Below are 14,705 nucleotides of genomic sequence, written 5' to 3'. Positions count from 1 at the left end.
CATGCTGGTTAAGTGCATTGGTGATCCTAAATTGTCCCTGGTGTGTGCTTGGTGTGTGTGTGTATGTGTATGTGCCCTGCGGTGGGCTGGTGCCCTGCCCGGAGATTTATTGCTGCCTTGTGCCCTGTGTTGGCTGGGATTGGCTCCAGCAGACCCCCGTGACCCTGTGTTAGGATATAGCGGGTTGGATAATGGATGGATGGATGGATACTTCTCATTATAGCTTCCTGTAACAATTGCACTTTGTATTGTATTGTTAACATTTTTAAATAGTAATAACTTATTCAGTTTGCATGACATTCATCACAAGTTAAAAATTAACAATTAGTTAATTCATTAAATTAATTGCATTTATATACTGTAGCGTTACTAATCCTCAAAGTGTTATGTATCTACCGATAACTAATATTTTCTTTGACTCATCAGGCCCCATATCTCCAATTACTAGGCTGAGCACAATAACCATTTGCGGTGGGTGGACTACTGTCATATAAAATAAAAGATTGTGGTGATGCGCCACACAAACAAAAATCAGATTTTTTTGTATCTTGCCCCACCAGATATATAAGACGTCAAAAATTTGGAAAAATTACGTTTTTCTCGACTTTGAAGAGGTGGGAACCGATTTCATTTCTTTACGTTTTTCATGTAACAAGGTCTCTACTGTAAGAATAACAACTTTGGGTACCTGGGCAGTGACATTCGTGTCTCTGGTGACTTTTCGTATGAAGTCAGTAGACGGATTGGGAGAGCAATTGTCATGAGGTCGCTGGAAAGGGGTGTGTGGCGCTCCCGATATCTCGGCAAAAGTGTCCTGGTGGTTCCTGTCTTGCTATATGGTTGAGAGACATGGACGCTATCCAGTGACCTGAGACTAAGACTGGACTCCTTTGGTACTGTGTCTCTCCGGAAAATCCTTGGGTACAGTTGGTTTGACTTTGTGTTGCTCATGGAGTCCCAAACGAGGCACATTACCTGCATTGTGAAGGAGCGTCACTTATGGCATTACGGCCATGTGGAGCGTTTCCCAGAGGGTGATCCAGCTCGTAAGATCCTCATTGTTGGGGACCCGAGTGGCTGCACCAGGCCAAGCGGTCATCCATGTAACACTTGGCTGCAGCAGATTGAAGGTCATTTCTGGAGGGTGGGACTGGACCGCGTGTCTGCCTGGGGGGTTGCAAACCAGGATCCTGAGTTGTTTCATTGTGTGGTGGGTGTGGCAACACGCTGTACCAGTGCATGCTCCCCGACTTGAACTTGAACCTGTACCTTTTCTGTGCTACTTAAAGTTAGCAAAAATCAATATCTGGTCATCAGGCCAATAAAGAAATGAATCTGAGTTATTTCAGAGGATATGGTAGGTGAAAAGAACCCTCCATTTACACTTGGGAAAAACCTAATTTGAATTATTTAAAAATCGTTATGGGTCCAGGAGATATTTGGCATCTTGTGAAGGCTTCCAAATGCTAAAAATGGTGACGGCCGCCATCTTTGACAGAGGCTAACTAAGAGTGGAGTAGGGGAAAGATTATCAATCAACCATACAAATGAATGAGCAAAGTTTCATATTTTTTTAAGTGTCATGCAGTAAACCGCTAACAGTAAGTGAATGTCAATGTAATGGCCCATATATCTGTTATAATAAAAAAATCCCCGGATGAGACGAGACTTTTTCAGAGAGAGACACCTTCATGTCCCGTGAGTCAAGACTTTGTGCCCAGAGATTTAACCACACCTGGGGCCGGAAATAAAAGACAAAGAGTTGATGACAAACTAGAACGTCGTAAAGAATTCAAAAACATTGGCACGATACACATGCAGAGCAGGTTAGAGGTAATGAAAATACGAAAATTCGAAAGTCTCAAACTTATAGTAAAGATCACATTAGCGCAAACAAAAGGAAATTATTATTCAGTGAAATAACAGAACAGCGAAAAGAGATCAAATATATTGTTCCGATTTAAACTTTAAGTCGAAGACTTGTTAATCGTCTAATTTGTGTTGCCATCTGGGAGAAGTAATGAAGAGGCGTATCCACGACAATTAAAAGATTTGTTTGGTGAAAGTGAAATCCAGAAACGAGAGTGGCAGAGACACGTAGTGGCTGGTGTGTAGCACAGGCCTTTGGGGGGGACGGGGGGGGGGTTGGCGAGCGAAGCCCCCTACTGCAATACTGTATATAAATGAGTGCATAGGGAGCACCTTTTGGGATCTAATGTACTAAGAACAACTCCCACCCAAGGTGAGGTAACACAGTTGTTAACTGCATCTCCCTTTTTATCCACAGACATGAAGGGGAGCCACAAGAGTGCAGGTGACGTCACTTCCAGGAGCCTCAGTTAGGAGTTTTATTAGTGTATGGTGTGCAAGGCTCATACGTGTAAGTGCACTTTTAAAATAAATTGAACTACACTAGCAGGTTAATAAAAAAGCTTTCAAGCATGAGCACATTTAACTTTAGGTATATGCATGATACTGTTACTCAGTAGCTGACTAGAAAGTCTACCTGTGTTGCACACAACAGTTTGCAGCTTTTAAAATTTCCCCTCCATGTTTCTGGTTCTTCAGTACTGATGATGTTAAATCTTTAAAGAGCGAGCATCCTATAAAAGTACATTTCTCAGTTCTTCTTGTTACACACTTGTTAGTTACACATTAGTTATGCTTCATACTGTGAACACAATCTCAAGGCACTTAACAGAAATGACCGCTTGCAGATGAAGTGCTGAGGGTAATTCAAGGAGTTATTCCTTTCAGTATGGACTGGAATCCTTGTGCTTTACAATCAATGCTCTTAGCCAAGGAGGGCAAATTTAGTCAGTCAGTCAGTCATCGTCCAACCCGCTATATCCTAACACAGGGTCACGGGGGTCTGCTGGAGCCAATCCCAGCCAACGCAGGGTGCCAACCCACACACCAAGCACACACTAGGGACAATTTAGGATCGCCAATGCACCTAACCTGCATGTCTTTGGACTGTGAGAGGAAACTCACGCAGACACGGGGAGAACATGCAAACTCCATGCAGGGAGGACCCAGGAAGCGAACCACAGGTCTCCTTACTGTGAGGCAGCAGCGCTACCACTTCTATCTATCTTGTAGTCAGTCATCGTCTGAAAATGCTATATCCTAACACAGGGTCACAGGGGTCTGCTGGAGCCAATCCCAGCCAGCACAGGGTGCAAGGCAGGAACAAATCCTGGGCATGGCACCAGCCCACTGCAGGGCATACCCACACACCAAGCACACACTAGGGACAATTTAGGATCACCAATGCATCTGACCTGCATGTGTTTGGACTGTGGGAGGAATCCCACACAGACACGGGGAGAACATGCAAACGCCACGCAGGGAGGACCCGGGAAGCGAATCCAGGCCACCTTACTGTGAGGCAGCAGCGCTACCACTTCTATCTCTTATAGTCAGTCAGTCGTCGTCCGAAAATGCTATATCCTAACACATGGTCACAGGGGTCTGCTGGAGCCAATCCCAGCCAACACAGGGTGCAAGGCAGGGCGCCAACCCACACACCAAGCACACACTAGGGACAATTTAGGATCGCCAATGCACCTAACCTGCATGTGTTTGGACTGTGGGAGGAAACCCACACAGACGCGGGGAGAACATGCAAACACCACGCAGGGAGGACCCGGGAAGCAAACCCAGGTCTCCTAACTGTGAGGCAGCAGCGCTACCACTTCTGTCTATCTATCTATCTTATAGTCAGTCAGTCATCGTCCGAAAATGCTATATCCTAACACAGGGTCATGTGGGGTCTGCTGGAGCCAATCCCAGCCAGCACAGGGCACAAGGTAGGAACAAATCCTGGGCATGGCACCAGCTCACCGCAGGGCACACACACACACCCCCACCCACACACTAGGGACCATTTAGGATCGCCAATGCATCTGACCTGCATGTCTTTGGACTGTGAGAGGAAACCCACACAGACACGGGGAGAACATGCAAACTCCACGCAGGGAGGACCCGAGAAGCAAACCACAGGTTTCCTTACTGTGAGGCAGCAGCACTACCCACTGTGCCACCCGGCAAATTTACTTTTATAAATAAACTTCTTAAAATGTTCCTGTCTTTCAGGCAGCAACCAAACACTTAATCTTGTGTACAATTATTTGGTACATACCATGTGTAGGAGTACAGGTGCTTTTGCTTACCTCATTCCTGGTAAACAGAAGGGGGACCTCAAAGAGGGGTCTCAGAGCCAAATGAAGATGCTCTGATACTGTGGCTAAAACAAAACAAAAAAAAATCCTCACATAAATAAAGAAAGCTAATGACTCTGAAGTGAATAAGCAAATTAAAAAAGGGTGGATAAGCATTCTTCTTGCGAATTGTGAAGAGCTTGCAATGTATTTGTCAGACACACGTGATAATCAGTGTTGGGCCTGTTCCTGTTGGCCTCCAGCTCGTTCGATGTTGTGTTGCATTGAGTTTGGTGGTGGCATCTCAGTTTGGTTCTTTTCATTTGTCACTCATGGACTTTAAGCTGTGCTATCTCTTTATATCCTTTCATATCCCTTCTTCTGGACCTACCCACACATTTATTGCCCAGGAGTTCTTTTTTTTTTACCCATATCTCATTCCTTCCTTTATGATGAACTAAGCAGAAGAGGAAATTCACAGTTGCTGTTAACAAATTGGAAGACTTGACCAACCTGTTCTTCCCACCTTTCCAATTTTTTAATACATTTTCAGAAATGCTGAGCATTTAAATTTTACTTGAAAGTTTGTGTACAGTATTATATGGCATAGATACATGTTGACATTAAGCAAAAAAGTAAATATTAGGTTAAAAAACATCAACTTTATCTTTAAGAATTTCTTGGAAATGACGAAAGAACAAATTATTTGCGGGTGTGCAAACTAACTTTGCACCCAAGCCAGTACACACAAGACCCCGAGTCAAGAAGGCTTCTTGATTCCAAGTCCAGTGCTGCTAATAGCTCACCAAGGAATTGGGCACAAGCAGGCCCGGTTCTAGAGGCGAAGCCGCCATTGTGCCATTTAATTTCAGCCACCCCCTCACCCTATAATACCTTCACTCCTTTTCTAAACCAGTGTATTTAAAATTAAAAATTTTCGCAATTTCCTTAACGTCAAAAAAAATTAAAGAAAATTTCTTCGTAGGTAGAAGAAAACTTGACTTCTGCATTTAATGAATCGGCGACAAGTTTAATTAATTCGTCAATAAAATTCTGAATATAAAGCGAGTGCCGATTATAGACTTAATTTTCTTGAAGACGTCACCTCATATTCTTGCAAATACAAAATTTAGCAAAAGTCTATTTCTTCACATCACACCTGAACTAGATATGTAATACTGTAATATACTTTACCTCCCAAATTACAGGTAAAATGACTTCCCAAATTATATTTAAACTTGTGCTTTTAGCAATAACAAAGATTGTAGAAACAAACACTGAACACTACAAGAACCTTTGATGTGCTGCGTACTTTAGCAGCCACAATTCATGTGTTGTGACTTGTCCGTTTTTCTTTGAAGCAAGTTACCGACATTCGACGGGAAAAGACGAGCCCCGCGCCGAGCCTGCGTTTTGTTGAGGGCCGCCTTCGTGAATGCACGCTTTGCACGACCGGCAGAACCGGGCCTGGGCACAAGACTAGCGGTCTCACATTCAGTCCTGATGTTAAGAGTGACACACACACACTCACACACACACACACACACAACTAGTTTCTACATGTAAAACAGCTTGCTTGAAGAAGACATTTCTTACCTACTGCATAAACCAAAGAGAATGGTAGGTGAATGAAAGGTCGTCTGTAGCCCAACTTGTCAAACTGCCATGAGTTAAAAACAGAGCAACAGATTTAAATTAGAAGAAGAAACACTAGGCTGCCTCTAGTAAATATTGGTATGTCTGTAAGATTTCAACGGCAGCAAGCAATCTCAAGAGACCGGTTCAGCAATACTTTCATAGACAACAAATGGAGTCATCTTACCATTGGGTCTATCCAATCAAAGATATGAACAGGATCCCCATCATTGATGTAGTAAATCTGTCCACTCTGAAAAGAGAGGGTGAACATCCATGATAAATGAATAGATAGATAAATGTGAAAGGCACAATATAATCGATGCAACTTTATTTGTCCCCAGAGGGAAATTTGGCTCTTTAGGGGTCGCCACAGCAGATCATCATCTTCCATATCTTTCTGTCCTCGTCATCTTGTTCTGTCACACCCATCACCTGCATGTCTTCTCTCACCACATCCATAAACCTTCTCTTAGGTGTGGTGGACTCGGCCAGGACGCCCCCCTTCAGTATATGCTCCAGGGGTGCAAGCATGGGCTACACAATACCTCCCCCGGGCCGCTAGATGGTAGTCCCAAAGGGTGGCAGTGGTGCCTCAGATTCCCACAGGGCTCCTTGGGTGATGGTGTTCTCCACAGCCCTGTGGGGACCTGGAGTGATTCCTGAGCCCGTCTGCTGGGTGGTTCTTCAGCCACACCCGGAAGTGCAACTGAAAACGGGTGATCAAGCACCTGAAGCACTTCCGGGTGGACTATAAAAGGAGCCAGCAGCCACCACTCAGGGAGCCAAAGGCGGGAGGAGGGAGACGACGCTTGCCGGTGAGGAGTGGTGGTGGTGAAGAAAAGGAGAATTTATTTGTGCTTGTTGCTTTTGTGTTTGTGGGACTGTGCTGTGCCCCACAGGTGAAGACAATAAAAGTTTATTTATTTTTATACGTGTGCCTATCGCGTCTGCCTGGGTCGGGTCGCACTCATAATACGCCTTATCACATAGGCCTTCCTCTTCTCTCCTTACCTGGCAGCTCTATCCTTAACACCCTTCTCCCAATATACCCTGCATGTCTCCTCTGCACATGTCCAAACCAACGCCATCTCGCCTCTTTGACTTTGTCTCCATACCGTCCAACTTGAGCTGACCCTCTAATGCCCTCATTTCTAATCCTGTCCATCCTCGTCACACCCAATGTAAATCTTACCATCTTTAACTCTGCCACGTACAGCTCTGTCTCCTGCTTTCTGGTCAGTGCCACCATCTCCAAACTTCTTTTAGCTTATCTTGTACTGCACTTTGGCTCAGTTTAGGCTGTTTTTAATGTGCTTTATAAATAAAATTTGACTTGACTTGACTTGAAAGGCAATATATGAGATGTCTATATAAGAGAGAGGTAGCTAAAAAAAACTTTATTAATCTCAAAGAAAATTGTGAGTTTACATCTGCAGACATAAAAAATACACAATTCTCCGTATACCGTATGTAATAAGAATTATGTTAATCTTAAATAAGGTACAAATACACTTGTATCGAGAATTATAAAAGTATAGGTATATACTAAGTATACTTAGATCAGAATTGCACTTGGCCCAGTACATCATACATAGCGTCAGTCTCTTAAGACGTCTGCTCGACCAGCTCAGTGCCATTCATCACACAGGGAACAACACCATCTCCGTCGTTGAGCAACTCCTTATCGAACCTGATGACTGATGATAGACATGACCTCACTTGGCGCTCCCTGGAGCAACGCAGTTGTCTCATTCTGTTACTGAATGTGCTGTGAGACCTAATCAATCCCCTAATGCCGGATTTCAATCAAAGACATTGCAGTGCATCACATCCAAGGCTTAGATACTTACGGCGATATTGCCCTTTCGAGGAGTCAGTGCCTCAGCAGCCAGCAGATGGGCTCTCACCAGGTTGTCCACGTGGACCCAGTTGATTCTGGATTGCCTGTCACCAAAGGTGAAACTGAAGAGACGCCACTCAATGTAGAACTGAGAAAGGAAGGGCACGAGGGTGAGGGTGAGGGTAGCACCACAATATTTTACAACAGATCTAGAACCAGGAAATGTCTGTTTTATCAGGAAATTCAATATGTGGCACCATTCTTGGTGAGAGCAATCACAATGTGCAAAATAATTAACAATTTGACAGTACAAGATGGTGCAGTTTTTTAATAGTTACATTTTTCATAGAAGTGCAGTTACAACATATGAATGATACATTCATTGTATTGTATTACAAAATATGTTGTAGGTGCCAAAGACGGGTCTTGTTCAAAAAGTGGATGCCATCTTCTTGTTGTTTGTTTTAGACTGGCCTACTCCTGCTACAAACCCTGAACTTAAGGTTCGTGGGGGAAAGGCCCTAATCTTAAAAATTTAGAGTAGGTGCCTAATCTTTAAAAAAAAAAAAAAAAAAAAAGTGTAAGGGTGCCTAATCTTAAAAATAAGCGGCGTCCGCTTTTTGAACAGGACCCCCAAAGACCTACAATATGTCTCTCTATTATAAAAAAAAAAAAAAAAAAAACTTGGGCCGAGACGTGATGTTCTCAGAAAGACACTTTAAAGTCCTGCGAGATTGCATTAACGCAAGAAAACGGAAATTATTACTCGGTGAAATAACGGAACAGCGAAAAGAGATCGAATCTATTGTTCAGATTTAAATTTTACGTCGGTGACTTGTAGATCGTGTAATTTGTGTTGCCGTCGGTGAAAAGTAGTGTTTCTTTCCAATGAAGAGGCGTATCTGCGAGAATTAAAAGATGAGATTGTTGTTGTCCCCGGGCAGTCTCGCGGGGACTTTTAACATGAGATTCTTTCAAGTCACAACCATTTTCAAATAAGATCATACGGTGGCACGGTGGCGCAGTGGTAGCGCTGCTGCCTCGCAGTAAGGAGACCTGGGTTCACTTCCCGGGTCCTCCCTGCGTGGAATTTGCATGTTCTCCCCATGTCTGCGTGGGTTTCCTCCCACAGTCCAAAGACATGCAGGTTAGGGGCATTGGTGATCCTAAATTGTCCCTAGTTTGTGCTTGGTGTGTGTGTGTGTGCACTGTAGTGGGCTGGCGCCCTGCCTTGTGCCCCGTGTTGGCTGAGATTGGCTCCAGCAGACCCCCGTGACCCTGTGTTAGGATATAGCAGGTTGGACAATGTCTGACTGACATCTAACCGTGACAGTCCCAGTCGTTGTACGGCTTTTATCAGACACACGTCCTGTGCTCTCAGCTCTTATAAATACTTTCTAGATGACACGTCAACGACTAAGTGAAGAAGAAAGAGCAGTGTGTGCAGATCATGTGGCAGGGCAGCAAGCCAGCAGCTGCTCGAGCAAAGAGGAGGTAAAAAAAAACAAAAAAAAACAAAACTATGTGTTTCCCATTGTATCACCGTTTAAGAGGGGGTTTTGGAGGAGCGACCACATCTTCTAGGGGTGCGTTCAGCCCCCCTCTTCACCATGCGAGCGGAAGAGACACGAAATGGCTGGCAAGTAGCGTTAGCCGGGTGGACGAGCAAAGCAAGCAGGTGGCAGAGCCCCCTAGTAAAATATATGAATATCAAAGGGTAGCTTAAGATTAGACTGTTAGACAGCTTATCTTCTTCAATAGATCAGTCTTTTCACTTTGTGGTGGGCACGGTCATCATTACACGAAAGCAAATCATGAAAAAATGCAGTGCAGGTTCAGGACGCTGTAACACCCCTGGCCTCTGCTAATGAGGCAAGTAGACCAGAGAGGATATAACTGAAGTTTTGCAAATTAAATCTTTAAATATCGGCAATGGCGCACTACACGTTACCCTTGACTTGAGCATTCCTAGTTCTCATCCTCTTTCTCTGTACGTTTATCATTCGTTTGTTCAGAGGTTGATGCGCTTGCTGCTTCCTGAGCAGCTCTTCTCTTCTCCACCCTAGCGGCCCGCATCTTCTCTTCTGTCGTCGACATCTTTTTGCATTAAAACTGATTAAGTCAGTGTTTCTATTGCAATTACTTAGTACGTTTTCTTTAATTTTTCACTTAAGATGGCCCATAAGTCTTCAATCTGCCTCAGGAATGATTTAAGATATGAAGAGGTAGGGGAAGTGACGGCGAAGGTGGTAGGGAATGAGAACGGCGTCCGTACGCATGCGCCACACGGCCGCCCTGCTGGCCGCTGCCGAGAGTTGATTCTACAATAAAATAAAATAAAAAGAGGAAAAACCTTGGAGGTCACTTATCACCCCGAAAGCAGACAGTAGATGTCATGTAGTATAGGTGTACCAAATTTTAGGTCAATAGGTCACACGGTTTGGGAGCTACAGGTGATTTAAAATCCTGGACAAACGGACAGCCACGGTAGCGTATTATATAAGGAGATAAATGAGCAAGTAATAGAGTGAGCTTGAATGTAAGGTAAGGTGTTTTAAATTTTTGGGGGGTGGGGAGGACAATTTTCATTATTTCATTAAATATCCCTGCAGCCCTTTAGACTTACTTAATATACGAGGTCTAGATGGCCCTTGTGGCAGGCGGCTGGGGGCTGTGCCCAGCCGCGACGCCTAGAAGGACCGGGAGAGGGACTACACCACCTCCAGACCACGAGAGGGCAGCCGCCCTGGTTTGTATGGGGGCCATGGGAACGGAGCATGGAAGCTCAACCCTATAGGGGCCCATGGTCACTGCCAGGGGGCGCCCGGATACCTGTGAAGCCCTGGATGTCAGCACTTCCGCCACACCTGGAGGTGCTGGCGGAAGGAATACCAGGGACACCCGGAATGCTTCCAGATACTCATGTGGCACTTCCGCCACACCAGGAAGCTCATCAGGAGGCATCTGGAGCATGTCCGGGTGGACTTAAAAGGGGCCGCCTCCCTCCATTCATGAGCTGGAGTTGGGTAGAAGAGGACAAAACTCGGAGGAGTGGAGGCGGTGAAGGACAGCTTGACATTGAAGAGGCCCGGACTGAGGGGGTGTGGTACTGTAAATAGTGTAAATATGAATAAACGTGTTGTGGTGTTTAAACCATCGGTGTCTGCCTGTCTGTGTCGAGGCTGGTCTCTACACCGTGCAAGGAGGCCTTCTGGGAATTCTTCCATTAATTAAGGACTTGGCATCAATATGAGGATGTTAAATGTCTTTGGCATCCCATTCAGAATGTGGCCTTAAACCTGACCATCTTGGCCCAGGCCATGACAAACTTTATGAAGAGGTAGAGGAAGTGATGGTGAAGGTGGGAGGGAATGAGAACGGTGCCCGTACACAAGCACCGCACGGCCTCCCTGTTCGCCGCTGCCAAGAGTTGATTCTACAATTAAATTGAATAAAAATTAAAAAGAGGAATAACCTTAGAGGTCAATCATCACCCCGAAAGCGGATAGTAGATAGATAGATAGATACTTTATTAATCCCAAGGGGAAATTCACATTCTTCAGCAGCTGCATACTGATAAAGAACAATATTAAATTAAAGAGTGATAACAATGCAGGTATACAGACCGACAATAACTTTGTATAATGTTAACATTTAACGTTGAAGAGTCGCATAGTTTGGGGGAGGAACGATCTCCTCAGTCTGTCAGTGGAGCAGGACGGTGACAGCAGTCTGTCGCTGAAGCTGCTCCTCTGTCTGGAGATGATCCTGTTCAGTGGATGCAGTGGATTCTCCATGATTGACAGGAGTCTGCTTAGCGCCCATCACTCTGCCACAGATAGTAGACGTCACATAGTATTTGTGTACCACATTTCAGGTCAATAGGTGAAACGGTTTGCGAGCGACAGGTGATTTACAATCCTGGACAGACAAATGGACAGCCACGGTAGCGTATTATATAAGATTAGATTCAGAATGAAGTAGAGGTTGTATTTGACTACTCGGACAAATACTGAGACATCAGTGCCAGTTTATGGTGGCACAGGTGTCATCTTTCACATGTGACCTCAAATCTTATAGCTTGCAAGCGTCCGTCCACTTGATGTCGCCTCTCGCAGGCCGAGCATGTCAAATGGCATGAGTGTGTGCTGCTGTAACGGGAAACCCTTTACATGCTTCATCAATATTTTAGCTATTTGGAAGCATGTTGCTGATGAAGCCTTGCATGATTGCCTAAGGGTGTCACCTTGTTCGTGTGCCCCGTAAATCAAAAGGCAAAAAAATGAAGGTAAAGTTTCAAAATATCCATAGACGGTTGTGTGCTCCGTGAGGCATCCCCTTTACTACAAACCCCTAGGCTTTCTCTGGAAGCTGCAGAAAACCCCACATACTCACAGCGACTCGCTGCAAATGCCGTCTCTCTTCGGGACCATAAATTCCGGGAGGGCGGAGGACGCAGGTTCTTAGCACAGTACCACCTTTAGAAGAGAAATTGTAGATCAAATCAAATGCGGCAAGGCATTAGGTTTCAGGCTTGGAGAGGTTTCAGGCTTGGAGAGTTGCTGTCAATGGAAAAACCACTAGATACCTTATGACTGCATAATACATTCAAGAAAGAAAAGAGAAATGAACGGCTGGAGTGAAAAATACAGGAGAGCTAGAGAGACTCAGACCATGACATGAACAGTCACTGGGACTGACTAGTTCCAGCGGGTTGGTATCACCTAGGCAGAGTAGAAGAACAGAAGACAATAGGGACTATTCCTCAAGTAGAAAGGGGAGATTGAAAACTGTAGTGACCATCACCCAGTAGCGTGGGAGGTCGCTGGACCTGTCTAGATATGAGGAGAGAGTTCTGTACAAAAGGAAGAACATCCATCCATTATCCAACCCGCTATATCCTAACACAGGGACACGGGAGCGAATCCCAGACAACACAGGGCACAAGGCAGGAAACAAACCCCGGGCAGGGCGTTAGCCCACCGCAGGGCACACACCCACACATGAAGCACACACTAGGGAGAATTTAGAACCGCCAATGCACCTAACCTGCATGTCTTTGGACTGTGGGATGAAACCCACGCAGACACGAGGAGAACATGCAAACTCCATGCAGGGAGGACCTGGGAATCGAACCCAGGTCTCCTAACTGCGAGGCAGCCGTGCTACCCACTGCGCCACCAAGGAAGAACATCAGTATGTCAAAGCTGGGCACAAAGGACCCCAAAATAAAGCACTTGGGTTAATTTGGGACTGTCTTTCCAGTAGAACAGAGTGAAGAACATCACCTGAGCAAAGCTGAGGCTGTCGCTCTGGATAGAAGAATGAAGAAGACCATGTAGATGCTAACTGATTGTGCCAGGGTCAGGCCCTGGGGAAAGGTGATATGTCTCATTCCTGTTACCTTAAATATCTCACTCTTACGCCGTTTGCACTGTTATGTCGGCATCCTAGTAGAGATGTCTGCTTGCATGAGTGTGTTGTCCCTGTCTCCTGACAGACGGTGTCAGGTTTATCATATTGTATCCAGCTAAATGTAAGCAGGGCTGGCGGTGTTGGGTTGCAGGGCCTGGCACAGTGCTGTCGATCGAGTATCGCGATGGTGTTGGAAGAGCATTCAAGAGTCTGGACATTGGAAAAGTCAGGGAGGTTCTAAAGAGTGGCAGATATGAACACACACTGGTGGAACCTACCTTTCATTGGAGTCCCATTGGCAGCAATCACCATCTGATCAGCGATGGCTTTGGTTTTGGAGTAATGATCCACATGCTGGAAAAGAAAGCTCCGAGTGAGTCGGGTGAAGCGGAAGAAGTGATTTCAAAGTGGCTGGCAGTCAGTGAAGCCACAATGCTACACAAAGAAAATGAATTAAAAGTGAAATTAGGTGAGGATTACACTCCATTACACTTGAAGGTGGCTTGTTACATGACTCCAGGACATTATCAGAGAGCGATATCCACAATTGGCATTGCCCGGTGCATTGAAACAGTTCTGTCGTATTCACATCTGGGTGATTTATCAAGTTATGCCACATGTCACAGGAAAATTAATGGAAGGAATTATTAAGGATAAGATTGAGCAACACCTGGCAAGGACAGGACAGTCAGCGTGGGGTCAGAAGAGGGAGGTCGTGTTTTACTAAGATGCTGGAATTCTATGAGGAGGCAACAAAAGGATACGACCAGAGTGGAGCAGATGAGATTATTTATCTGGACTTTCAGAAAGCATTTGATGAGGTGCCACATGAGAGGGTGGGCATCAAATTAAAAGAAGTGGGTGATGTTTTTAGATGGGTGCAGAATTGGCTCAGACACAGGAAGCAGAGGGTGTGAGGAGCCTCATCAGAACTGGCTGATGTTAAGAGTGGTGACCAGCAGGGGGCAGTGCTAGGGCCGCTGCTATTTTTAATATCCATCCATCCATCCATCCATTTTCCAACCCGCTGAATCCGAACACAGGGTCACGGGGGTCTGCTGGAGCCAATCCCAGCCAACACAGGGCACAAGGCAGGAACCAATCCTGGGCAGGGTGCCAACCCACCACAGGACACACACAAACACACCCACACACTAGGGCCAATTTAGAATCGCCAATCCACCTAACCTGCATGTCTTTGGGCTGTGGGAGGAAACCGGAGCGCCCGGAGAAAACCCACGCAGACACGGGGAGAACATGCAAACTCCATGCAGGGGGGACCTGGGAAGCGAACCCGGGTCCCCCAGGTCCCCCAACTGCGAGGCAGCAGTGCTACCCACTGCGCCACCGTGCCGCCCTATTTTTAATATACAGTATATAAATGATTTAGATAGGAATATAAGTAACAAGCTGGTTAAGTTTGGAGATGATACCAAGATTGGTGGATTAGCAGATAACTTGGAATCCGTTATATCATCACAGAAGGACTTGGATAGCAGACAGGCTTGGGCAGATGAAATTTAATGTCAGTAAATGTAAAGAATTATACATAGGAAGTAAAAATGTCAGGTTTGAATATACAATGGGCAGACAGAAAATCGAGAGTCCACCTTATGAGAAGGATTTAGGAGTCATAGTGGACTCTAAGC

General features: G+C 45.4%; 2 protein-coding genes across 2 annotated transcripts in view; one reads left to right on the top strand and one right to left on the bottom strand.

Annotated features, from left to right (window-relative positions):
- LOC127529603 (uncharacterized) overlaps nucleotides 1-14,705 on the top strand; it is a 200,894-nt gene that overhangs the window by 85,312 nt on the left and 100,877 nt on the right. The window lies entirely within an intron of this gene.
- sdr42e2 (short chain dehydrogenase/reductase family 42E, member 2) overlaps nucleotides 1-14,705 on the bottom strand; it is a 28,567-nt gene that overhangs the window by 3,125 nt on the left and 10,737 nt on the right. Inside the window, exons 5-10 of the mRNA XM_028814614.2 lie at nucleotides 13,335-13,410; nucleotides 12,037-12,119; nucleotides 7,652-7,789; nucleotides 5,986-6,051; nucleotides 5,760-5,823; nucleotides 4,176-4,249 (exon numbers count right to left, since the gene is read on the bottom strand). Coding sequence (XP_028670447.1) covers nucleotides 4,176-4,249; nucleotides 5,760-5,823; nucleotides 5,986-6,051; nucleotides 7,652-7,789; nucleotides 12,037-12,119; nucleotides 13,335-13,410 — 501 coding nt within the window. The remainder of the gene's footprint in view (nucleotides 1-4,175; nucleotides 4,250-5,759; nucleotides 5,824-5,985; nucleotides 6,052-7,651; nucleotides 7,790-12,036; nucleotides 12,120-13,334; nucleotides 13,411-14,705) is intronic.

This window comes from Erpetoichthys calabaricus, chromosome 11, assembly GCF_900747795.2.
Source record: "Erpetoichthys calabaricus chromosome 11, fErpCal1.3, whole genome shotgun sequence".
Lineage (NCBI taxonomy): Eukaryota > Metazoa > Chordata > Cladistia > Polypteriformes > Polypteridae > Erpetoichthys > Erpetoichthys calabaricus.
Note: the sequence above shows the minus strand (reverse complement) of the source record. Positions and strands in the feature narration are given on the sequence as shown.